The sequence below is a fragment of the Triticum aestivum genome, chromosome 7B (assembly GCF_018294505.1).
Source record: "Triticum aestivum cultivar Chinese Spring chromosome 7B, IWGSC CS RefSeq v2.1, whole genome shotgun sequence".
Classification (NCBI taxonomy): domain Eukaryota; kingdom Viridiplantae; phylum Streptophyta; class Magnoliopsida; order Poales; family Poaceae; genus Triticum; species Triticum aestivum.
Window position 1 is genome coordinate 1,145,625 of NC_057813.1, and position 26,400 is coordinate 1,172,024.

Below are 26,400 nucleotides of genomic sequence, written 5' to 3' on the forward strand. Positions count from 1 at the left end.
CCGTGCTTGGGCTCGTTGGAGAGCCCTTGCTCCCGCGCGTCGAGCGGTGCGGTTGCTAGGTCGTGGGGAGGCCGGAGCTGACGACGGCGAGCTCGGTTGCGGCCGCCGGAGCTCGGGTAAGACACGGGCGACCACTAGGGAGCGCGAGAGGGCGAGCTGCGGCAGGCAACGGGCTCGTGGAAACGTTCTGAGCACGATGGTGCACTCGGGTGGGAGCTCCAGTGGCTGCAGTGACGGCGGCGACGAGGTCAGCGGCGGCCGGAGTTCGGCCGCGGCGGAGCTATGGCCTAGAGCTCGCAAACGCGAGGGGAAAGAGAGGGGTTCTGCACGGAGGCTCACCGCGGAGCTGTAGGGAGGGTTAGTGGGCTCGGGGGCGCGCCGGAGTGGCCGAATTGACGGAGAAGGGCGCCGGGGCCGAAGCTTGAAGACGATGTCGATGGCGGCTGCTCGGGGCCCTTCTGGTCGCGTGAGACGATGAGGAGGACGAGGGCGGAACAGCGGAGCTCTGGGAGGCGTCGGGGAGGCGAGAGGGTGGTGGTGGCCGCGGCGAACGGCGTCGGTGGCGACGGGGCTCCGCTCGGTGGAGGAGAGAGGGAGCCAGAGAAAGGGGGAAGAAGGCACGGGGAGAGTGCTAGGCCTGGGAGGGTGCGTGTCGTCGCGGACGGGGTCCAGGGCGACGAGAGGAAGCAGGAGGTGGCCAGGGGGAAGCAGGAGGTGGCCGAGGCCTCTCGAGCGCGCGCCACGCCTCGCCTCTGTTCGTCCTCCTGGCAAAGGAGGAAGATGACAAGGGGGGGGGGGAGGAGGTGGGCTGGGCCGGCCAGATGGGCTGGCCAGCTGGGCCGGCTACAGGTAAGTGGCCCAGGTAGGCTTCTGTTCTTTTTATTTTTTTCTTCTGTTTTGTTTTATTTAATTTATTTTGCCACTGTTTTGAATTTAAAATAATTTCAAACAATGCCAAAAACTCCTCTGAATATTTTATATTGCTAGATGGACTTTTCCAAAAGCTTATAAAATATATCAGGGGTATTTGAAATTATATTCTAATTATATGAATATAATTCAAATTCAAATAGCTAATGAATTAAATCCAAAGTCCCAAAAATAATTCCTTAAAAATGTTCAATATTTTGGTTGGGACCAGAACCCTTACCAAAAATTATCAAGCATTTAAGAAGAGCATTTTGGAGCAATGAATGAGATTTTTAGGGTTTTTGCCCTTTTTTTATTTAAGTTTTTGAGGCTTCCAAAATTCCTCAGTTCAGGTTTCAAAAATTTAAACATGATGCTCAGATGGAAGCAGGCATAGGACATGCCAGAACTAGGGATGTGACAGTTGCCCTTTAGCACCGGTTCGTGCTGAACCGGTACTAAAGAGGGGGGGCTTTAGTTCCCACACTTTAGTGCCGATTATGGAACCAGCACTAAAGGGCCTTACGAACCGGTGCTATTGCCCGGTTCTGCACTAGTGCCGGGAGAGGAGCCTCAGGGGGCTGGATTGCACGCGCAATCCCACGGGACGCAAGACTGATCTTGATGTCCATAGCCCATGTAGGGTAGTTGTGGCCATTGAGGGCAAGCTCCTCAAACTCTTTGGCAGTCACTTTTGCCTACATGGGGAACAAAGATAATTCATTCACGGGCGGTAAATTAAAAAACCATCATTGTTCTGTAATAAAAATGCAAAAATTTGATACTCAAGTGAAAACTTGAAAAATTCTCAACCTCAATTATGTGAACATAACACATTGAAGATCACTTAGATCTCGCAGTAATAGGCCGCATTGCTATTACCTTGTGTATGCCACAATTTAAATATAAGGAATACACGTTGAAGGTAATCGTTTGTCTTTTGACGAAACGTAGACCTCACAGTAAGAGGGGATAGTCTGCAAATGAGCGGTAGATCCCAACTTATTACCTTATGATTCCAAATATAATGAGAGAGAAATATTCAAATATTTGCAAGTTTGATATGCGTGATAAGATGATCTCCATCGCAAAAACATTTTCAAGAGAACTTATTATGTGGTAAACACATGGAACATGTCGTTCTTCCCAGATGAAATCCCGGTACTATATCTATAGACAAAAGTATATTTTTCGTCTCTCAATTCTTGGCGGAGTCTAGATTTGGTCCTTTAACACCAAAACCGGACAATTTGCATCCTTAACAATTACCCCGGCTTTGACCGTGCCGACTCAAATTCACGTACTTTTTCAGGTCCACTTAACATTTTCAAATTCGGGTACTTTTTCAAATACGTGATCTTTTTAAAAATTTGTGTACTTTTTTCAACTCAGTGTACTTTTTCAAATTCACGTACTTTTTTTAAGTTAATGTGTTTTTTCAAATTCATATAATTTTTAAAAATTGATGTACTTTTTCATATTCACGTACTTTTTTGGAAAGAGTTCATGAATTTGAAAATTTTGTGAAAACTTAAAAAAAGTACGCGGATTTGGATTTTTTCACACAAATTAGAAAAAAAATATGTGCATTTGAATAAATTATGTCAATTTGAAACAAGTACGTGAGTTTCAAACAAAGTTCATGGATTGAAAAAGGAACACGGATTTGAAAAAAATATACGCAGACTTTAAAATGTATGCGGATTTGAAACAAGTACGCAAATTTCAAAAACAGTTCATGGATTTGAAAAAATGTACTTGGATTTGATAACATTACACGAACTTGGAAAAAATACGTGACTTGAAAAAAGTACACAAATTTGAAAAAAAAATCATGGACTTGAAAAAAGTACGCAAATTTTAAAATGGTTCATAGATTTGAAAAAAGTATGTTTATTTTTAAATAAATTACAAGATCTTGAAAAAACTATTTTGAAAAGAGTATGTAAATTTCAAAAAGTTTACGGATATGAAAACATTACGTGAATTTGAGTCAGCACCGGTCAAAACCGGGGTGAGTTAGAACCAAAACCGGTCCAAACCGAGACCAGGGACGAACAATGTCCGGTTTCGGTAGTTGGGGGTGCAGGTTGTCCGGTTTCGGAGTTGAGGGACCAAATCTACACTTCACCAAGAGTTGAGGGACGAAAAATATATTTTTCTCTTATTTATATTATCAATCCATTACATAATATAAACTCACTAATAATTACACAAGTCCTAAACTAGATTTAATCTAGAACTAGACTAGAATGTAAGTAGCAGTGAAACTAGGTACTAAATAGTACTAAACATAGTCTAAAACTGCACTAATACAATAATAAGTACTAATGTTTAATTAAAAACAGAGAAAAAAAGAAAAAGAAAAAGGAGACCGGCAGAACATGAGATGGGAGTAAAGATATCGAGATGGGATAGTGGGAAAAATGATTTATTAGTTACCAGTGTTCCTGTGTTCCTGTGTGTGTAAGCAAAATGAATGGAGACACACAGATTAGAATATGGGTGCATCCCTTGTTCGTCCGAGGAAGACATTATTATTACTACGGAATAGATGAATCCCGAACGTTCGGAATTTAAGCATATCATCCCAAACGTTTTTTGATGGCAATTTTAGTTGCCGCGAGGTGGCAACTTTAGTTGTTAACACATGGCAACTTTGTTTCAGTCTGATTTTTTGTCAGAAAATTGCCATTGTCAACATCGCCTTAACTAAAGTTGCCATGAAAAGAGTTCGGATTAGTATGCTTAAAAATACGAACGTTCAGGACTTATTGAGGTCCTATTACTATGCAAACGACACCTGCTGGCCGATTTGGACACGACAGTAGGCAACCAGTGGTTGTGCTGCAGTTTAGTATGTGCATGGATAATTAGATTGATTGTATCGTACCAAAATTGGCCAGCAAGTGTCGTTTGCATTGCAGCACTCATTTTTCAATGGTTTTTCTTAAAACCCATCTCAACTTAAAATCTCCCGGGAGAGGCTTCAAAGATATAGGGCAACAACAGTAGTCTTAACCGAATAACGTTATTGACAAATGCAACTACCTTCTTGCCCTCATTGGTGGGCAGGATGATCGTAGGATTCTTTCACCGTGTGAGAGAAAATTCAGGAAAGCACTCGAGAAACACATCACAAAGCTCTTAAGAGGCAAAAATGATTTATTGGAGAAAGAGAACAAACATTAGATGGGATAATCTTGGCGATGAGAATACAAACTTCTTCCTACGACCGGCAGTTAGGTGAGCTACAGGACGTCCATCTCTCCCTTGCCATCGTCACAGAGAACAACAACCCTCGAACAAAACACCTCCTTCTCCGAGGTCCTCTTCAACGCCACTTTCGATGACACAACCATCATGAGACTGGGTGTCGCTCCCTTCGACGTGCTGAGGAAGAGCTCGATCGCATGTTCTCAACTACATGGCGTGCTCGACAAACGTTGCGCAGATCGATCGTGGAGACATGGAGGACACCCACAAGACTAGCATCATGGCCTTCAACACTTGGCCAGGCGAGGATGTACTAGAAGGGGTGCATTGTGGTGGACAACAAGCTATGGATTCTACTGGCCCAATGACACAACTTGCTTTGCCTGATGAAGAACTAATCTGAACTAGCTTCTAACAATGTTCTGCTCATGCACTCAAAAGTAATTAATGTAGGTTTTGACATCATTTTTTGTCGATTTCTCATCGAGAGTCTTAATTGGCTGAGTTTTGACCTGACTATCTTCGCTTGGTTTCCATAATCACGGCTTAATGTTAGAAGCCATATCTACTCCATTCCATGAGCGCAATGCCCTCCTTTGTGATAATTTTCATATCTGCTATATATGGGCCAGGAGGGCACATGCCCCCCACCCCACATACACACATAAACCTATATTTAGTTTCTAGCTCGTTCATCACGCAGAGTGAGTTGTGCCGTTGGGCCTCTCCACAACACCGAGCTCCTCCAAAGTTCAATGTTCAGCTACCTTTTGTGGTACTTCTCTTGGCACCGGCTGGAAGGGAGATCAACCATGTGCCAGCGGATCATCGTGGTGCTCCTCACCATAACGGTGGCTCTAGTCTTGGCAGGTGCGATCACCTTGCTGGTGATGAAACTCGGGCTACACCGGACATCACCCTTCCTCTCCTTCCAGTCAGCGGGCCTGGAGGAGCTTACATAAGACCGACAACTAGGCGGACTGCAGGACATCCGGCTCTCCCTCGGCGTCCTCGTGGAGAACAGCAACCTCCAGGTGGTTGTCTACTTCTCGAACGTCAAGTTCAACATCAGCTTAGGTAACACGACCATCCCCAAGCTGGGCGTCACTCCGTTCGACATGGCGAGGAAGAGCATGCATGCACTCAACTACCTGGTAACTTTATGAGGGATTATGCATTATTTCAGTTCTTATCAGCTAGCGTTAAGTTGGATTATGCATTAACGGATGGCACATGGTGCGAACCAATTTGTAACTTCCTTGTTATATTGTTGCAAGCATATTTCTGTTCTACTGTTGTAAGCAATCTGTGTTATCCTATAAGGGTTCAATATCATATAACTTTTCTTACAAGTGTAGAGAGGCATCTCTCTCCCTAATCATCGTGTTATCCTTATGAGTAGATGAAGCTAACTTCTATTCAAATAATTGTCTACTTGGGGATCATGCTTTGTTGTTGATGTATATTGATGCCCTTTTCACCCTTTTTATGCCACCAAGTCATGTAATAGACTAAATGATCCATATTATCTACTATATTCTTGCTTCAGTTACCAAAACATGATAAACTATCAATAACAAATCACTACAGGAATCAGCTTCTTTGCCGTCGGCAAACCTCTTTGCCGTCTGCCACCGACGGCAAACCTTCTCGACAAAGAAAGCTACGGTAAACAGGTTTGACGTCTGCTTCCCCAAAGCGGATGGCAAAGAACCTTTGCGGACGGTGAGTCCATGACAAGGTTGAACTCCGGATTCTCATCCCTAAAGCCGAGCTTCCATCCACCACCTTCAGCAAGGACACGATGCAGGTGCGCGTCGACATAGCCCGATCAGAGATCTTCTATTTTCACTAGAGTGCATAAACTCATCGTTGAAGCCGTCTGTACCACCCGCCCTTATCCTTCTACCGATGCCTTGATAGCTGGATAGCTGTGGAGAAGACAAACGAATGAAAAAGACGTCCCATACCGCGCCGCCATGTATCGAGGAAGAGGTCACACCTCCACGGATCTAGCGCCCTCGCCGCCTTACAACCCCGGAAGGAGGAGCAGCCCTCCGCCGCCGTCGTCAAACGCACGGGCTCTGCCCGACGCTGCCCCCCGACAACGACCGAGGGGAAGGAGAGATGGGATTGAGGTGGCTGGGGGCCAGGGTTGCCCCCCTCAACCCCTCCCCCCGATCTTCGTCGAGGGACGAGCGACGAGGGGATGTGAGGGCAAAACTGAATATGACAGATGTTGATGAGTGATGGGGTAAGTGGCACTTGGGAATCAGCGAATTGCAGCTTCCACTTCGTGACGTCTCGCAATGTGATTTTTAGAATCAATTCGTAGAAGTTGTGGTGGATTGCTAGCTATTTGTTTGCGATTCAGATTTGAGTAGAATCCCAGAATTGAGTAGATTTGAGTAGCTGGCTATTTGTAGGATATAAGTGAGCCCCGTCCCCTGCGTCCCTCCCTGAGGCGACTCGGGGGAACCCTAGCTCCCTCCGCCGCCGGCCCTCCTCCCCCCTCGCCGCCGCCGAGGGACACAGCCGGGCAAAGCCCAGGCAGTGCCAGCGGCGGTGGGGCCTCTACCTGGCGTCTCTCTCTCCCCCCTGGCAGCGGAACGAGTTCTTCCAGCGGCGGCTTGGCGGCGTGGCGCGGCGGAGCTCCGGCGATGACTCGGTCCTATGGCGGGGTGGAGGGCAGGGCACCGTCCAGTGGTGCTGCCTCCGCGGCGGCTGTGGCTTGGGGCCCTTGACCCCGATCCGATCTGGATCTGGTGGTGCTTGGATCTGGGCCATGGCAGCTGGCGAGGCGTGGTGTTTGTTGGGGCTTGTCGGCCTCTAGGTACCATGGGGGTGCCGGCGGCAACGCGTGCCCGACGTGGTGACGCTGGTGGACGTGGTGGTCATCTTCTTCCAGAGATGGCCGGCCAGAGGCTTGGTGATCGGATCTCTAGATCCATCATCTAGTCCCGCCTGCGAGTAGGGGAGACATGGTTGTCGGTGAAAACCGATCCTACGGCAGGCGATGGCGGCGTTCTCGCCGTTACCTTGATGGAGGCATCATCGGGTAACTACTATCGACCCACTCATGCTACTCCGGGGGAAACCCTAGGATCCGGTGTTCCAGATCGGAAGAAGGCGGCACTGCGGTGTCGTTTCTCTCTTGGGAGCATCATTTGTGGAGCAGCGCTGAAAGTCAGAGGCAGGAGGTGGAGCGGCTTCGTCTTGCACGGAGCTTCGGTGGAGACGTCAAGTCATGCCTGACCGACAGGTGCTACGCTTTGTCATGCCTGGTCGGCAGGTGCTACGCACGACAGATGTTTCAAGGACTTCAAGCTATGTCGGCTGGTGGTACTTGGCAGCATGGCGCTGAGGTGTATCAGTGGCGACCGTGACGTGCACAGCTGTTTGCACGCAGGGAGGAGGTGCCGTTGGGCACCGTGGTGGCGTCGACGATAACTAAACCGAGCAAGGTTGATTCATCAGTACAGTTCTGAAGTTGGAGCTGTGGCAGTTGGCGGCGGCGGCCTCTGAGAGCACGCCGGACCAGTGTGTGCCCCAGACTCGGCAAGTGGCTAGGTTGGGGTCTGGATCCAGGAGGTTCACCGACGTCGCCTACTCCGTCTGACTTGATTTTCGATCTATTTCACGCAGGTTATTCCGAGGATGATGTAGCCACTACCGTAGACTCGGTTTTGCCGGTGGGGGATCCGGCACGGATCGGGCTACATTCAGATGAGAGGGTGGAGATGGTGCGCCGTGTAGTTCACCGGAGAACGGCGGCGACGGCGATTAGGCCATGGAAAGGCCCCATACCTAAGGTACGCCTTCCAAATCTCACGCTTTTCGATTTGATTCACCCGGATTCGTGGTCGGTGGTGAAGAAGAGAAAGGCTAATCGCCGGCTGAGAGCCGGAGCACTGCCGGCGGCGGCGGCTGTGGTGACGTCGCGGACGCCGAGCGGGATCCGGGCGGCTCGCAGCGCTCGCTTGAACGAGTTGCTGGGCTTGAACGAGCGGCTGGGCCAGTTTGGGCCTGTTCAACCAAGTGCTGACGCCTTGCTAGGTGGGCCGGAGATGGCTGGGTATGAGGCCCAGACCATACCGGGCGCCACATGCATAGCGCTTCGCGCTACATGCACGAACGAGATCGACTCCTCTTTCGCATGCGTTTCTGCCCCTTCGCCTAGGGTTCATCGGCGTGGGACGCCCGTCTTTCCTCCGTGCGGTCCTGGCCGCGCTCGCTGAATTCCCCCCTTGCGTGCGATGGCGGGTCATGGTTCGGGTGGGCCGCCGGCAGTAAAGCCTCATGCGGTGGTGAGTAGGGCTGGGGCGGTCGTGCCGCCGCCACAGCCTGGGATGGCTGGTCGAGGGGCTCCCGGCGCAGGACGTGGTGCTGCCAGTGATGGGCCTTTTGGACCCGGAGCCGGGCGAGGCGCCCCTACTCCATCGGGAAGGGCTGGCGGCAACCAGGGATCACGGCCACTCGTGCCTGCGGTGGACGGGCCTTCGGTGGTACCTACAGGAGGCGGCGGACCTGCTGGTCCCCGACCCTCGGGACCATTGCCCGCTAGGCCGCCGGGGCTCCATGCGGGAAGAGGGGGCCCCATAGGGCAGCGGCCCCCGAGGCCATCGCCGCCGATGCCTACTGCCATGGGCCATGGCGGCGGGTCTGGCCCTAGACCTGCGGTGCCGGTTCCAGGTGGTGCACCGCCCCAGGCTGCTCCGCCGCCACACTATGCTGCGAGGCCGGCTCAGTATCGGTCGGGGCCTCCGCTGCCTAGGAAAGAATCAGCAGTTCGAGAGACCTTTGAATCGCCCCGTGGTCAGTGGGGTGATGATGGTGTGGATGCGTATGGTGACGGACAGCACCGCGGCTCCTCGTCTACCGGTGGTGGCCGAGGCTATACTTGGCAGAGTGACGGGTCTGCTGAGAGACCTTTCCTCGGTTCTCCTGGTGGCTTCGTCGAGGGGGCCTCCGGTCCGGACCAACGCCAGAGACGTGGAAACCGTGGACATCGGGGTGGTCGGGGTGGGGGCCGTGGGAGGTTTCGTCGGCAGCCCCCGCCTCCGGCTGCTGTTGACCATGTGGCTACTGCGGGTGCGACAGATTCTGTTCAGTCTACGGATCTTCCTACTCAGGCGATGGAGGTGGTAACGGCCCTGGCCAAGGTTGATGCTTCGGTGACTGGGGCTGTGGGTGATGCGTCAGACAAGTCTGAGACCGAGAGGGCGGCCAAGTGGGCGCGCAAGAAGGAAAAGATGTTGTGTTACCGGTGTGGTGAGAAGGGCCACTTTATTGCAGAGTGCGTTGCTGAGCTGTGTGACTCGTGTGGTAAGCTCGCACATGATTCGCGAGAGTGCCCGTTTCTGCGTGACCAGGCTCCATCGCTGACTATGTATGGGCTGTACTGTGCCGAGTTACTGTTCTTCGAGTCCCCGGCTGCGAGGGAGATTCCCGAGGAGACACAGCGCCTGACCACCGGGATTGTGAAAGCGACTCAGGGCGACGTGACTGAGGCTCAGATTATTCGGAGCCTTCAGGAGTTGGCACCGAGGGACTTTCAGTGGGAGCTGGGCTTCCTCGAGGCTAATGTCTTTAAGGTGGAGTTCCCTTCGGTGGAGGATTTACAGAGATTGCTGAGTTTTGGCTTGTGTAGAGTTCCTGGTACTACGTGTATTTTGGAGTTTCACGAGTGGACGAAGGTGGAACCTAAAGGAAAGCCACTTACGCAGATCTGGTTGCGCTTTTCTGGGGCCCCATCTAAGCCTCTGCAGGACGTTCGAGTTGTAGCCAACATGGGTATCATGGTTGGAAAGACGGAGAGAGTGGACATGGCTTTCACGCGGGCTCATGGTGTAGCTCGGATATTGGTGAGTGTTCTGAATGTTGATTTTGTGCCTGATGTGGTCCACTGGACATATAGGGGAGAGGTATTCCCGCTTGACATTGAGTTTGAGGACGTTGAGATGTTGGTTGATGAGGTTGCTGGGGATGATGTTGATATGCACGAGAGTGATGGTGGTGCAGGGGCCAAGGGGGCGCCAGACGAGTCTGCTCGAGAGGGGACGACCGGGTCTCGCCCAGAGTTACATGGGGAGGGGACCGGAGTCGCGCCGACACTGTCACCTCCAGTGCCCACAACAACATTGCGATTTGGGTCCTTTGCGCCTGCTTCTGCGCCTCCCAAGCTGTGGAGTGACAGGGTTGACACTGATGATGTGTTTAAGCACACGCTTCCTTCCTTGGACTTTGTGGGGACTGCAGTTCAGGAGGTACAGCCGGAGGTCGACTTTATTCCGATTGAGGAGACTCCGGCACTATCACCTTCGACCGATGTGTGTCTTGGGGGACGGGGGTCCGGGCAGGAGGCCTTGGCCTCTTCCCTCCCTATACCGACGCCGGTGTCGCCGGCCATGTCGGGGCACGCTAGCACTAGGAGTGGGAGCCCGAGGCAGGTGGCTTCGGCTCTTCCTCCTCACGCCCTGGTTGTGGCGCCCGCATCTCCCGCGACGCTGGGAGAGGGGGGGCTGGGGCAGGTGGCCCTAGAGACCCCCTCCTCGTCTGCGGTCAGGAGGACCGCACCGTCGGCGCCTTCGTCAATATGCTCTGAGCCGGTAGGCGGGGCAGGAGGAGGGACTGGGCAGGTGGCCCCAGTTGTTCCGCCTCTTGTCCTACCCGCCGGGCACTCTTCCGCGGGCATTGGGTGCCCGCAGATTCCCCCTTCTCGTGAGGAGGCTGCGGTCTTTAGTGGAATCCCAGACCCGGCCTCGACGGGGAGACGGATGAGTGCTCGCGTTTTGGATCTCCCGGAGGTGGACGATATGCAGCAGCGGTGCGCTATGAGGGCGGCCAAGCTTCACGATGCTGCGATCACTACTGGTATGTCCATTAATATATCTAATTCTTTATTGCATTTTGCTCCTGAGGACATTATTCGCAATGCAAACCAATTAGGAGTTTCACTAGGCGATAATGATATTGAAATCTCCGAATCGGTGAATGATATGTTAGATTTAGAGGCGGAGCGGGCCTTAGAGACTATTCGTAATCTTGCTGCGGTCAAACCCATGAATGATGATGAAATTGATGCGTTAGGGGTTACCGTGCTAAATAATCTTTGTGCGGATCTAGCACCTTCTAATCAGGAGTCTGAGGGCGATGATGCGCCCGTAGATAATGCAGATGTCGGGTCCGTTCAATCCGGTTATGAGGACCGGGTGACGGAGCCCACTAAGCTAAAGTGTAAGTGGAAGTGAAAGATTTATCTCGATTCTGCAGTTCGTAGGAGTGCTAGGATTCGGACTGCTAAAAAATTCCATGATGAACTATGAAAGGAATCTTTTGGAATAGCAGAGGTCTCAAGGACTTGGCTAAAAGAAGGTTTCTTGCTGAAGCGTCTCTGGAACATCGGTTAGATTTCATTGCTCTATCGGAAACCGGTCGAGACAATTTTGCGCCTCAGTTTCTTTCCTCTCTTGTGGGTGGTCTTGAGTTCGATTGGCATTGCCTCCCGCCACGAGGTAGATCCGGGGGCATCTTACTGGGTGTGAGATGTGATTCCTTGGAAGTCCGGAGTGTAGTAATGGGTGACTTCGCGGTAAAGTTTCGAGTTAGGTCTAAAGTTGATGGGTTCAACTGGGCTTTGGTAGCGGTATATGGTGCTGCCCAACCCGAGCTTAAACCGGAGTTCCTGGCGGATCTGGTTCGGATATGTGGGTCCGAACAGCTTCCGATCTTGGTTGGGGGTGATTTTAACATCATCAGAAGGAGAGAGGAGAAAAACAATGATAACTTCGACGGCAGGTGGTCGTTTATGTTCAATACTATCATTGAAAGCTTAGATCTCAGGGAGATACAGCTCACTGGTAGGCAGTTTACCTGGGCTAATGCTATGCCAAACCCAACATATGAGAAGCTGGATCGGGTTCTCGCCAGCATGGAGTGGGAACAGAAGTTCACTCTTGTTACGGTGCAAGCTCTCACGCGGGGCATCTCCGATCACACACCTTTGTTCATGAACTCAGGGGAGCCGAACCATATAGGAAACAAAAACACCTTCTCTTTTGAGATGGCCTGGTTCGAACGCGAGGGATTCTTAGACATCATAGCCAGGGAGTGGGCTAAGGGTGTTGGAGGAAGGACGGCAGTCGAGCGCTGGCAGAATAAAATTAGGCATTTGAGAAGTTTCTTGCGGGGTTGGGCTAAGCATCTAAGTGGGGTGTATAAGATTGAGAAGGATAGGCTCCTCTCTCTTGTACAGGCTTTGGACGTAAAAGCTGAATCCGCGTTGTTGCTGCCCACCGAGCTCCAAGTTAAAAATGAGGCAGAGAAGAGGCTGAAAGAACTTCTCCGCGAAGAAGAATTGAAATGGGCTTTGCGTGCCAAGATCCGCAAAGTAGTCCAAGGGGACGTGAATACTCAATTTTTCCACCTCATTGCTAATGGTAAACATAGAAAGAAACGGATCTTTCAGCTAGAGCAGGATGAGGGTACTATTGTAGGGCAGGATAATCTCAAAACCTATATCACCGAATACTACAGACAGTTATTTGGACCGCCGGAGGCCAATTGTGTGTCCCTCGATGAGTCCAGGGTTGAGGACGTGCCTCAATTAACTGCTGTTGATAATGATATTCTGACTGCCCCGTTCTCAGAAAAGGAGGTATTCGATGCTATTGCACAAATGAAGAACAATAAGGCTCCCGGTCCGGATGGGTTCCCGGCTGAGTTCTATAAAAAGTGCTGGCACATTATTAAGGGGGATTTACTACCTATGTTTCATGACCTATTCTCTGGACAGCTTCAATTATTTCACTTGAATTTTGGAACTATCACATTGCTTCCGAAGAAAACGGATGCTGCGAGGATCGAGCAGTTCAGGCCGATTTGCCTCCTCAATGTTAGTTTCAAAATCTTCACCAAGGTCGGAACTAATAGGCTCACACAATTTGCGCAATCTGTGGTGCAGCAATCCCAAACTGCTTTCATGCCGGACAGGAACATCCTTGAAGGGGTGGTTGTCCTTCATGAAACGCTCCATGAAATCCATTCCAAAAAATTAGATGGAGTAATTTTTAAGGTGGATTTCGAAAAAGCGTACGATAAGGTTAAGTGGCCATTCCTCCAACAGGCATTGCGTATGAAAGGTTTTGCTGAAGCCTGGCGTCGACAGGTCGAATCATTTACGCAAAAAGGGAGTGTGGGAATTAAAGTGAATGACGATATAGGTCATTATTTCCAGACACATAAAGGCCTAAGACAAGGAGATCCGATGTCCCCTATCTTGTTTAACATTGTGGTGGATATGTTAGCAATTTTGATAAGCCGGGCTAAGGAAAATGGTCAAGTGGGTGGGTTGGTTCCTCATCTTGTGGAGGGAGGTGTTTCCATCCTTCAGTATGCCGATGATACAATCATCTTTATGGAGCATGACTTGGCCAAGGCGAGAAATATGAAGCTTGTGTTATGTCTGTTTAAACAACTGACCGGGTTAAAAATCAACTTCCATAAGAGCGAATTGTTCTGCTTTGGTAGAGCCAAGGACGACCAGGAGTCTTATAGGCAGTTGTTTGGGTGCGAGTTGGGGAGTTTACCTTTATCTTACCTTGGTATCCCGATTCACCATCGTAGGCTAACAACTAGAGAATGGAAATGCATAGAGGATCGATTTGAGAAAAAACTGAGTTGCTGGAAGGGTAAGCTCATGTCATACGGAGGCCGGTTGATATTGATTAATTCGGTGCTCACGAGTATGCCTATGTTTCTCTTATCGTTCTTTGAGGTCCCAGTTGGTGTTAGGAAACGACTGGACTTCTATCGGTCGCGTTTCTTTTGGCAGGGTGATGAACTTAAAAGAAAATATCGGCTTGCTAAATGGGACATCATCTGTAGACCAAAAGACCAAGGGGGTCTCGGTATTGAAAATCTTGAAGTCAAGAACATATGTCTTCTTAGTAAGTGGTTGTGGAAGTTGTCCTCTGGGACTGAGGCCATGTGGGCGCAGATCCTCCGCAACAAGTACCTCCAAACAAAAACATTGTCCCAGGTCGCAGTCAGGCCGACTGACTCGCCTTTCTGGAAAGGACTAATGAAAGTCAAACAATCTATGTTCAGTAGGACAAGATTTGTTATTGGAAACGGTACAAGTACTCATTTCTGGGAGGATACTTGGCTTGGTGAATCACCTTTAGCCATTCAATATCCGTCTCTATATCGGATTGCTCAACGACGTGAGGTGTTCGTGGCAACGGTATTCCAATCTATCCCCCTTAATATTCAGTTTCGACGGTCGCTAGCGGGCAATCGTTGGGAAGAATGGATTCATCTAGTTAGGAGACTGATGGAGGTTCAACTTTCTCACCGACCCAATATATTGCGTTGGAAGTTGACTAGTTCTGGAGTATTTACAGTTAAATCAATGTATATTGATGTTATTAATTCAACTGCTATTCCAACTTCCAAGTTTGTTTGGGCTGTCAAGGTGCCTTTAAAAATAAAAGTGTTTATGTGGTTCGTCCATAAACAAGTTATTTTAACAAAGGATAACCTGATTAAACGCAATTGGACAGGACCTACTAGGTGTAGTTTCTGTGATCGGGATGAGACGATTAAACATCTATTCTTTGATTGCCCGTTGGCTAGAGTTCTTTGGCGGACGATCCATATAGATTTTAATCTTACTCCACCGACTTCTGTTAATGCTTTATTTGGGACATGGCTTAATGAGGTTGAGCCTGTTCTCGCAAGACATATTCGGGTTAGAGTTTGCGCTTTGTTATGGACTATCTGGAATTGCAGAAATGATTTGGTTTTTAACAGAACATCACGGATTCATTTCTTGCAGGTTATTTTCCGAGCTACGGCATTGATCCGTTCATGGTCGCTACTCACTCCGATGGAGGCCAGGGAGCATTTGGTTACTGGATCTATCCGTTGAGAGATGGTCGCTCGGGATATCTTCAACCGGTTTGGATGGCGGTCATGTAATAGGATAGGCAATTAGTTTCCCTATCTATTGTTAGCCAGCCGGTTGTGGCTTCTTTTTTGGGCTAGTTTGTATTTCTAGCCGTCTGTAGCTCTGTGTGAGCTGCATTTCTTTTTATCCTTTTGTTTAGCTGGAGATTGTGGAACCTTGTCGGCACTTTTGCCTTTGTTATTAATAAGATGGACGTATGCATCGTTCTGATGCAGAGGCCGGGGAGACCCCCCTTTTCGAAAAAAAAAATTGCGCCCCTTCATCAACTGGATAGGTGTAGCGACAGTTTGTTGTTTAGACGGCGGCTTTAGTCTTACTGTTGTATGACTTTGTAAGGTCTTATGAGTATAATTAATAAAATGACCGTATGCATCGCTCAAATGCAGAGGCCGGGGGTCATACTCCTTTTCTAAAAAAAAAGTAGCCAAAGCTCAAACAAAGGCCACCTAACTCAGGTCTGCGAATAAAGAGCTTGGTCGTTGACCTTTGCTTTGCAGATGAAGCACTTGGTTGGTGAACACTGATCAACGGATCATGTCTGTTATCTACAGACGATGTGGGCTCTAGAATATGGTCCTGACATGTTCTCCACATATGAAGAGTCCGTTCCTCCAACTGACACAAGTGGTCAAGGGTACAAACCAAGAGTAAATTCAACCCGTCAGTTGTCCTGGTTGCTAATGTATTGAAAGAGAACAGTCAGAAGCTGCTGCAAGAATAATACCCCCTCCGTCCTATAATGTAGGGCGTTTTTTGACACTAATGTATGGGACGGAGGGAGTATGTTCTTGTGTTAGTAGATGATTCAGGGAACGGAAGCCTAGCATGACACAGACACGACATGTCACACAATTGTGGCAGCTTCTTGTTGTGCTTCCTTCTTGTCGTATGTAAATTCTAAATTTGGATGCAGAGCATTTGCAGTTATTGTATGTTTGCTGTTTCAAAACCTCGAAGTTTCAGATATGGGCCAACCAACCGGAAATATGTGTATTTTTCTTGGGTTTCCAAGTGTAAGCAGATATTACTTTCTTTCTGCTCAAAAGTAGAAGACAATCTTTTTTTATGAAGGCAAGAAAACCTTTGCGTGTGTTACTTATGTTATTGTTGTCAAAGTAAAAAATGAGAGGGTAATGGCAAATGTATGTTTGTATGTCTATCCATTAGCCAAACGAAAAAAATGCTTTTTTTAAACTAATGTTTGTAGTAACTAATGTTGCTGAGGCGGGAAACCGATGTTACTAGCAAAATGCAAAGCATATGTGATGTATGCCTCTTTTTTTAGGTTTGTTCATTAAATAATTAACCATATTATTTATTACCAGTACTTGAAAATGTATTTTTGCAGTGCAGAAAAACCAACTCCAGGTCTTTGGTATGATGATTTAAGAGTGCATGCCAGAAAAGGATATGATAGGGTTCCACTATCAAGAAAAAGAGTCAATGGAACAGCAAAAGCATAAAAAGCATTATGCTGCAAAAAGTAAACATAAAACGGCTAACAGCAACAAAAAAAATGACTTTGTCCTTGTTTTTGAATATTGAAATCTTCCTCCTCTTGATTCTATCCTCAACATAACATTCAACTTAGTATATAGAGATAGATTTCCTCTTTGTTAGACAAAATTAACCACAGGAGGTCCATTCCCTTGTTTTTGAATGTTGAATCTTCCTCCTCTTGCTTCTATCACTTCGACATATATTGAGATAGATTTCCTCTTCGTTAGAGAAAATTAAGATGAGATCGCATCCAGTCAAGGAATTTGGGGGAATATTCAAATGTAATCTCAACCTATGAAAAAACAGTCGAATAAGACACAGTACCGCCTCGCACCCCTCGCGTCGCCTTCCCCCGGGCGACGCCAGGGGCCCCAACCCTAGCGCCGCCAGCACCTCTCCCTCCACCCCTTCCTGCCGCCGCTGCCGCCGGCGTGGGCCGCGGTGGTGGCGGGCTCGGCGCCAATGGTTCTGGGGGGGGGGGGGGATCCCATCTGAGGCGGCGGGGACGGCCCTTCTCATGCGATCCAACGGCGGCGGCTAGGACAGAGATTTCGGGCTGTGCGGCGGGGGCCCGAGCACCATCGCCCGCGGAGCGGCGGCCCTGCATGGACGGCGGCGGTGGCAGCGCCCCATCCGGCGAGGTGGGCTGTCCTGCTCGTGATGGTCACGACGGCTACTGCGGATCCAACGCCCCGTTTGGATCCGTCGCGGGGAGGCCTTTCGCCGACCGGCGGCGCATGGAGGGACCGGTGAGGAGATGCCGGATCTCCACCGGAGTACTGACGGCAACATACGTCTTCGTGACGAGGTTCCGCTCGGTTCCAGCCAGCCACAAGATCGGGAAGACGTGGCTTCCGGTGAAAATCGCGCCAGACTGCGGTCTTGGCGGACGATGGCGGCGTCTCAGACGTCGTTTCCTTCTGGAGGCATCGTCGTTGCAGGTCTCATCAACCTGATCGGGAAGTTCCGGGGGAAACCCTAGATCTGGGTCTACCGGATCGGACGATGACGGTGCTATCGGTACCGTTCTCCCTCCCGGGGGCATCGTTTTGGAGCGAGTGCTGGTTGGAGGGGATAAGAGGAGGAGCGGTGTTTCATCTGCTCCATTGATGACGGCGGATCTCGGCGGCGTGGCGCAGTGGAGACTCGGCGCTTGATGAGCGGAGATGGACTCGCGCAGGAGGGTGACGCTGCCTGGCATCATGGTGGCGTCGGCGGCAGTTGGACCGGGCAAGGTTGATACACCAGTACAGCTCTGAAGATGGGTTCGTGGCAGGTGGCTGCGGCGGCCTCATACCCGGCAGGGGTCCTGGTTGAGAAGCACGTCAGACTGGTGGGTGCCCATACCCGGCAGGCGTCCTAGGTGGGACCTCAAGTCTTTAGATGGTTAGGTTTGGCTGCGTGGTCTGTTTGGTATGAGGCCCAGACTTTCAGCGCCCCTACATCAACTGGATAGGGATAGCGACAGTTGTTGCTTAGTTTGGTGGCTTTAGACTTATTGTTGCATGACTCTGTACGGTCTTGTGTCAATAATTAATAAAGTGGCCGTATGCATCGTCCAGATGCAGAGGCCGGGAGTCGTCCTCCTTTTCTAAAAAAAACTAGCATAATGGCATATAGATATATAGAGTAGCAAGCTTGTGTTGCAATTAAGGAGGCGAATTAAAAACAAGGCGCTTCCACAAAGTTTGTTTGACAAGCTAGTGTCGACAAGCATTATTTTATTTTATCCCAACAATGCAAAAGAAAGAAACAATACAAGAAGCATGAGCACTACAACCCAGGTGCTCTTTGTCGACAGGTAAAGTATACGTTTTTTTTCCTTGATGGGAAATAAAGTGAAAGATCACTCTAGCACCAAAACCAAATCAAATCAAAATTTGGTGTACGTGGCGTACGGTGGCCACTCACTCTGCTACTACTTGCCACAACGTACATGTTGTTATCCCGCAAAAAAAAACCGTACATATTACTATAAATAACCATGCAACACCAAGGAAAATCACTCACTCGTCCTGAATGAATCCCATGGCTAAATGCCGCCTTCTGCTCTTCCTCCTCTTGCCACTTCTCTTGCCCGAGGCGCGTGCGGCTTCGTGCCACCCTGACGACCTCCGCGCGCTGCAGGGCTTCGCCGGGAACCTCAGTTGGGGTGGAGTCCTCCTCCGCGCCGCATGGTCCGGCGCCATGTGTTGTGGGTGGGATGGCGTGGGCTGTGACGGTGCCACTGGCCGCGTCACGGCGCCGCGCCTCCCTGGGCGCGGCCTTGTGGGGCCCATCCCAGGTGCCTCCCTCGCGGGCCTTGCACGGCTGGAGGAGCTTGACCTCAGCTACAACGGCTTGCACAACATCTCAGGGGCAATCACCATGTTGCATGGGTGCCAGAACCTCACCACACTGATCCTCACTAGGAATTTCGGCGGGAAGGAGCTACCCGACGATGGTTTTATTGGTGGCTTCAAGAGCCTCGTGGTTCTGGACCTTGGTGATTCTGCTCTTAGGGGCAGGGTTCCGAAATGGTTGTCTCAATGCAAGAAAATGGAGGTGCTTGACCCGTCCCGTAACTAATTGGTCGGCACTGTCCCCTCATGGATTGGTAGGCTTGACCACCTTTGCTACTTGGATCTCTCCAACAATACATTGGTTGGCGAGGTACCCAAGAGTTCTAAGGGCCTCAACACTACTAGATGTTCACCGGACAATGATTTCACTAACATGTCATTGTATCTGAAACATAGCGGAAGAAGTAGACATCGCCTACAACATAAGCATGCCCCAAATGTCATAGCTGGGACCAACAACATTGTTAGATCTGGTAGCAACAACGTTCTGGCTGGGAACGACAACACTATAATATTTGGGAATGACAACGCCGTATCTGGGAGCAACCAGGTCGTATATGGGAATAACCATGTCGTAACTGGAGATAATCATGTCGTATCTGGGAGCAACCATGCCGCATCTGGGAGCTACCATGTCGTGATTGGGAAACACAATATTGTATCCGGGACTCACAATGACGTAGGTGGGAGCAAAAATATCGTATCTGGTAGTAAAAATGTTGTATCTGGGAGCCATAATACCGTGTCCGGGAAGAACCATTTCGTAACTGGGCACAACAAAGTCGTAACCTGAGGTTAATAGATGTACACATCATAGCATAAGTGTGTGCTGCAGCGTTCGCCCATCCATGTTGACACAAGATGTACTTGCATGCATGACAAAGAATAAATAAAGAGACTCATATATTCGGAGCAAAACTGATGTATCAAGAATTTTAATAGCTTGAATGACATATCCAAATTAAACTCATGTATGCATGCATGCATGTATGTATGTATGTATGTATGTATGTATGTATGTATGTATGTAAAAGGAAAACAAGATGTGTCCCTTCGCTCTTACATGTCCTTTTCCCTGGGTTATGCTTTGCTGCAAATCCATGCCGACCTGCCATACATACCTCTATCGTTTCATGCCATGCACTACACTACACGCTGTCCATCATTTTTCTTCTCACAAGTATTTACGTAGTAAACAATAAGTAGATAAAACTCCCAACAAATCAATCTCCATCCATCCATCCATTGTATGAGCTTCGGAGCCGTTGTGGACAAATGATGCCTCCGCAGCAGCAGCCACAAACAGTAGGTCGGAGCCACGCCTGTCTCATCGTGCACTGCACCAACGACAACTGTGTGGCCGTCTTCAACGGTAAGGGGCATGTGTGTAGCGTTAGGATCGGCCGGCCTTGACAAGATGAATGGTGGTGCCGCAAAACTGTTTGGAACAATTTGGCGGTGGTGCTACTGCAACACTGGAAACCGCACTGCTGCAACACTGGAAAGTGTTGTTCCAAATAGTTTTCTTGACCGCCCATGAGTCTGGATCACGCCCTCAAGCTGGAAAACAACATTACATGCATAAGGCAACAAAAGAGGAGGATACCCTGTTAAGGGGGATATCCTGTATATGTCCTCGTTTGATCAGATGCAAATTGTTAAGTATAACACCACCGCCACGCCGAGAGAATATTACGTGCAAACGGGTGAAAACCACGTTGAAACTATCTTTTGAAGTTCTAAAAAATTCTCAAGAAAATACAGTATGTGGAAGAGATGCCTTTCTATAGACATGGTGAATTACAAGATAAATCACAAATTTATCTACTAGGTATGAAGAAAAAACAAATTCAAGAATGAATAATATTGAATATTATGCACAGTGTAGTGAGTGGTATTATAAACTAGTATCATCCGTATGATACTAGTCAGTGATACAACCTTCACAAAGCATAATTTCATAAAGTGAGTATCTTATTTAATCTATACCACTATACGAGAGGTGATTTCTTATGCATGGTGGTAGCTACGCACACATGGTGGCAGCTACACACAATTTGGCATAAGTTCGTTTTTTGATATATGAGGTGTCAGGTTTCTTATGGCATTGGCACAAGTGCATTTTTGTTGTCTAGAAATGATTTTTTTCTCACTTCTCTTTGTATTTTTATTACATTTTTGAAACAAGTGTCTTTTCATTGTGTAGAAAGGGCCCTTTCTTACTTCTCTCGGTCTTTTTGCTTGCCTTTTTTTTTTGCAAAACTGCTTTTTTGCTTGCCTGGCTGGTCCAAAGTCACGATATTTTTGTTATAGAGTTAATTTTTCATGGTCCAAAATAATTTAACAAAATAATTAGAGATAAAAATTGGGGCCATGTGTAGCTACCACCATGGTAGCAAATTATTTCTGACCACACCACTATATAGTGTGCAAATAGCTTCAAATATTAGTCATTGGATATGCCCATTCAACAGTTAAGAGATGGCAAATCCGAGCATTATCATCCGTCTGATAAAGTTTTCAACTCATAGGATTTTGCCACGTGGCCTTCTAATTGAACCCACAGGCCTACCATCTCATGTGTTCTAAAAGCATCTATCCACATGCTCATCTAATACTCTAATAAAAAGGGACCAGAACAATCTGGATTCTACAGAGGTAAGAACCAAGTTGGATCTTGTCCAATACGATTCTAGGAAAGGAAATACATATTTCAAATGTATTTTCCCATGTTCTTTATATATATTTAAATGACGTGCAAAGCACGCACAATTTACTAGTATTTGTAGAATCCTAATAAGTTGTGGACAAGATATATTTGACACTATGTTTTCTCAATTTACATGTTATGGTATGGCACCATATTATTATACAAGTGTCCCTCTCTTGATTTAATGATATGTCATGTCAGCCTCATGCTTAGTTGCTAGTTGGCACTGCATGATACAGTACTAACAATTATATTCCCACTAAAGAAGGCCAACTAATTAACCAGTTTGTAATTAATTAGTAAGAGACTTGGTAGAATTAATTAGTTGGTGCAAGACAAAAAAATCCTTGCATTAGTGGGCTAGCTTAAGATCTCTTAAGATGTGTCACCAAGTATTATCCCTAAAAAAAGGACAAGCATTTGCACTAATGCATGTCCACGACAAGTAAAATATAATATGAAAAAGAGGAGTTGCCACCCATAAATTTCAGTCGGCTGACTGTTAGGAGGCGTTAGGAGGCTAGTGGTACCCCAAACCCACAGTCGTTAGGAGGCTAGTGGTACCCCAAACCCCAGGTTTAAAACTTTGGTGTCTCATAAAGCCTGGGCCAGCGAAACGTCCGCGCCGGGGCTCCGCCGCCTCAACGGGGAGCTCGCGAAGATCGGTAAGGAGTGGTCTCTTAGCGAGACTGTTGCCGCCGCCAACAGCAGCGGCAAGGGCAAGGTTCCCCAGGCAGGGTCGGCGTTGACCGCGGCGGCCTTGCACACATCATAGGAGCAAGCAGAGCGTCTCCTCCGTGAGCGCTAGTCGGCGGCCGGAAGGGCTACCGCGCCTTTTCGCCGTTGGAAGGACCACTCAGATGACGATGACGACGACAACGGCACAAACAACGATAGAAATGCTGCCATCCATCCCGGCCATGCGTACAAGGTCGCTGTCCGCTACAGCTAGTGCAGGGTGTTTTTATAGGTTTTAGTTGAACGGAAGAAATACTATCCGTTTTATAAAATTATGTCGGAACTTGAAGTGAATTCCGTCGTGTTTGCAAGAAAATAATCCGCTTTGTTCAAATTTGGTTTGAAATGCATGTGGACACAGTTGGATGGCCGGCTGCCGTATCACTGTCCGCGGATACGTCCGCAGTCCGCAGGCAAATGCAGTGTCGGTTTTAGGGATCCGCGTTGGAGATGCTATTGTTTTTTTAAAAACTTTTAATCTATTCATCATCTATCGCACTTTAATAGTTATTTGAAAGAAGGTGAGAGCGCTTGGACAAAGTTGGTTTAAAAAAATCTAATATGCTGTGTAATAGATGCGACCTAGCTAGTTAGGGCGCGTTTGGTTGCCCGCATTTGGGCCAACCAGGCCCGCGCGGGATTAAAACGGCCCGTTCGGTCACCTGCACGGCATGAACTTTAAAGCATCCTTGAGTCAGGCCCGCGAGCTACGTTCGAATCGATAGTTTCTCGTGAGCCAGGCCCGAGCTATGCACAGCGAGTGGCCCCTCCCTTGCACGAGAAGAGACGGGGGATGCGAGCTTTCTAGGTGCTTCTTCTTCCTCCTCTACTAACCTCATGCTTAATCTCCTTTCTTTCTTCTCCTCTCTAATCTACACAACGGTGCTTCGATTGGATATAAGCTCTACACGAAAAAGATGCACATCATTGTTACGGTTCCATTCAGGTGACCAGTTCGTAGTTTTGTCGACCGTAAATGCTCTATTTTCTGTTTATATTTGAAGCTATTTTTGACGAATTTTGTTAGATTTTTCGCCTACAATCGACCGTTTGGAATTTTCTTTGCCCAGCAGCCTAATCTCGCAGTTCCTTACGACATTCGTGTTGTAAGTTTTCCGTTTTGTCGATCCTACTGCACTGACGCCATAATTACGCGCACCATGTATTTCTTCTCCTTCGTCCTCTGTCTCAGAGCCCTCATGTTCATCCCATTCGACGCCGGCGCCGTTCCTCTTGACCTCCTTGCCCACATCCTACTACACTGGAGTTGTCGCCGGCATCTGTCATCTGAGCCTCCTCCCTCTCGTCCTATTGCACTGACGCTGCCATGGCACGAGCACTGCATTTCTCCTCCTCTGTACAGTATCTTCGTGGAGACTTTCTCTGCGGCCACGAGGCTAGCAACTAGTTCGCCGCAGCGCCGACGGGGTCTCTTGCACACGACTCCGTGCATGTCGTGTCGGATGCGGCGCCACGACCACCGTCCACCGCAATCGCCATGGTCCCACACGCATTGCATTTCTCCTCCCCCATCCTCTGCCCCAGCGCTCCTCCGCATGGACTTCTTCGGCGGCGACGCTAGCAACTAGTTCGCCGTGGCGCCGACAAGAACCCTCGCCCGAGACTCCGTGCTCATCGTGTCAGACGCGGTGCCGCGGTCACCGTCCAATGCAGTTGTGAGGCACAGTGTGTGTTAACTGTAAGTGTTAGCTCTTAATCATATCCCGCGTATACAACCAAACACCGTACGCTAAGCCATCCCCTAGCGCGAAAGAACTAGATACGGGTAACCAAACAATGTGCAGATGTTGCATAACAGCCTGCATTTGCTCAATCAGCCCCATTGAGCCAGGCTGAGCTAAGCCAGGGCTGGCTGATACGGCTGCCAAACACGCCTTTAATGTTTAGTCTACGTTTAGTTCAATTTGTTGACTTTATTAATTTAAACTAATACGTTAAGGGTTATCTGACAACTCGGATCCACAGGTCACAACGCCTTAGTTTTTTCTAGAAACTTTCGATCTATTCATCATCTGTCGCGTTTTATTTGTTTCAACGTGAATAGAAATGTGAGACGCTAGCTTAGACAAAGATGGTGTAAATAGAAAGACAAATCCTTGCGTCAGTACGTAGTTGGCCAGCTTAGGATACGAAGAGACAAGCATGAATGGGCCACGACAAGTAAAATATAAACCACCGATAAATTGCCACCCACGAATTTCAGTGGATCAGCCACTTACTTGTAGTACGTGGCCTGGCCACTCACTACCACTTGCAAGTTGCAAGCCACACACTATAAGACACCATGTATCACCCAAGTAGTTTGTACACCAAGAGCACTTGCCAATCACTCGAGCAGAATGAATCCCATAGCCAAATGTTACCTGATGTTCTTCCTCCTTTTGGCAGTTCTCTTGCCCGAGGCGCGCGCGAATTCGTGCCACCCCGGCGACCTCCGTGCGCTGCTGGACTTTGCCGGGAGCCTCAATGGTCGGGATGTCCTCCTCCGTGCCACGTGGTCCGGCGCCGCATGCTGCAGCTGGGAAGGCGTGGGTTGTGACGCCGCCAACGGCCGTGTCATGGCACTACGCCTCCCCGGGCGAGGCCTCAAGGGGGCCATCCCAGGAACCTCACTTGCAGGCCTTGCGCAGCTCGAGGAACTCGACCTCGGCTCCAACAACTTTCACAACATCTCAGGGGTGCTCACCGTGTTGCATGGGTGCCAGAACCTCGCCACGTTGATTCTCACCAAGAATTTTGGTGGTGAAGAGCTACCCGGCGATAGTATTATTGGTGGGTTCAAGAGCCTCGAGGTGCTGGCCCTTGGTGATTGTGCTCTCAAGGGCAGGGTTCCGGAATGGTTGTCTCAATGCAAGAAAATGGAGGTGCTTGATTTGTCTCGCAACCAATTGGTCGGCACCATTCCATCGTGGATTGGTGAGCTGCACCACCTTTCCTACTTGGATCTCTCAAATAATTCATTGGTTGGCGAGGTACCTAAGAGTTTGGCACGACTAAAGGGCCTCGCCACCGCTGGGCATTCAGAGGGCATGACTTTCACTAACATGCCATTGTATGTGAAGCATAATAGAAGCACACTGGGACGACGACTTAACGAGCTCCCAAATGTCATAACAGGGACCAACAATGTTGTGAGATCCGGGAGAAAGAATGTTGTATCCGGAAACGACAATACTGTCATATTTGGGGATGAAAACACCGTATCTGGGAACAACCATGCGGTATATGGGAATCACAACACCGTATCCGGGAACAACCACGTCGTATCTGGGAGCAAGCATGTTGTATCTGGGAGCAGGCATGGTGTAACTGGGAGTAGCAGTGTCGTATCTGGGTTCAACAATGGCGTATCTGGGATCAACCATGTCGTATCTGGGAGTAACAATGTCGTATCTGGGAGCAACAATGTTGTATCTGGGATGAACCATATCGTAGTTGGGAATAACAAAGTTGTATCAGGAGCTTAATTTTATATATAATTAAGCCCTTATATACACATATTGCCTCCTCTTGAACTTCTCAACTATCTGAGGAGTTGAGATGAGATTATGTTCAGCCTTTGTAGTTTGTTTTTCTGCTACTATCCTAGGCCATGAGATACTATTCGATAAATAAGGTACATGAGTTGCCACACGAGATGTGCCTGCCTATGCCTCGCATTGTTGTAATAATCGAATCTTCATGGTCCATGTATTGTGTATCGAGAAATTTATTATGGTTTGACTGGTATGCCAAGTTGTATTGTGTATCGGAAAAGACGTGATCTCCAAGCTGGTGATGTGTGGCAACTTATAATTCCTTGCCCTCTTGGAGGTGTTGTCTCTCCTTGTTTTATATTATGCTTTAATCCATCCATACATCAAGAGGGTGTTCCATTGCCTCCATTGTTTTTTACTTTGCATACTTGTCTCAATTGGACCTGACTAAGCAGATGCAGGGTAAAAATTATGTTGTGCACATCGTTTGGTAGGCTGCAAATAGGTCGGCTGCATTTA

The 26,400-nt window shown here is 48.7% G+C and overlaps 1 protein-coding gene and 1 pseudogene across 1 annotated transcript; both read left to right on the top strand.

Moving 5' to 3' along the window:
• Positions 1-18,613: 18,613 nt before the first annotated feature.
• On the top strand, positions 18,614-19,841 carry LOC123162259 (phytosulfokine receptor 2-like; annotated as a pseudogene).
• A 4,888-nt stretch (positions 19,842-24,729) lies between these two features.
• Positions 24,730-26,140, top strand: LOC123159460 (phytosulfokine receptor 2-like). Its single transcript, XM_044577300.1, has one exon. It carries the CDS (start codon positions 24,745-24,747, stop codon positions 25,870-25,872), a length of 1,128 nt encoding a protein of 375 aa, XP_044433235.1. The 5' UTR covers positions 24,730-24,744; the 3' UTR covers positions 25,873-26,140.
• Positions 26,141-26,400: the final 260 nt, after the last annotated feature.

Coding starts and splice junctions, on each gene's coding strand:
- LOC123159460 (XM_044577300.1), top strand. CDS start 24,745: ATGAATCCCATAGCCAAATGTTACCTGATGTTCTTCCTCCTTTTGGCA.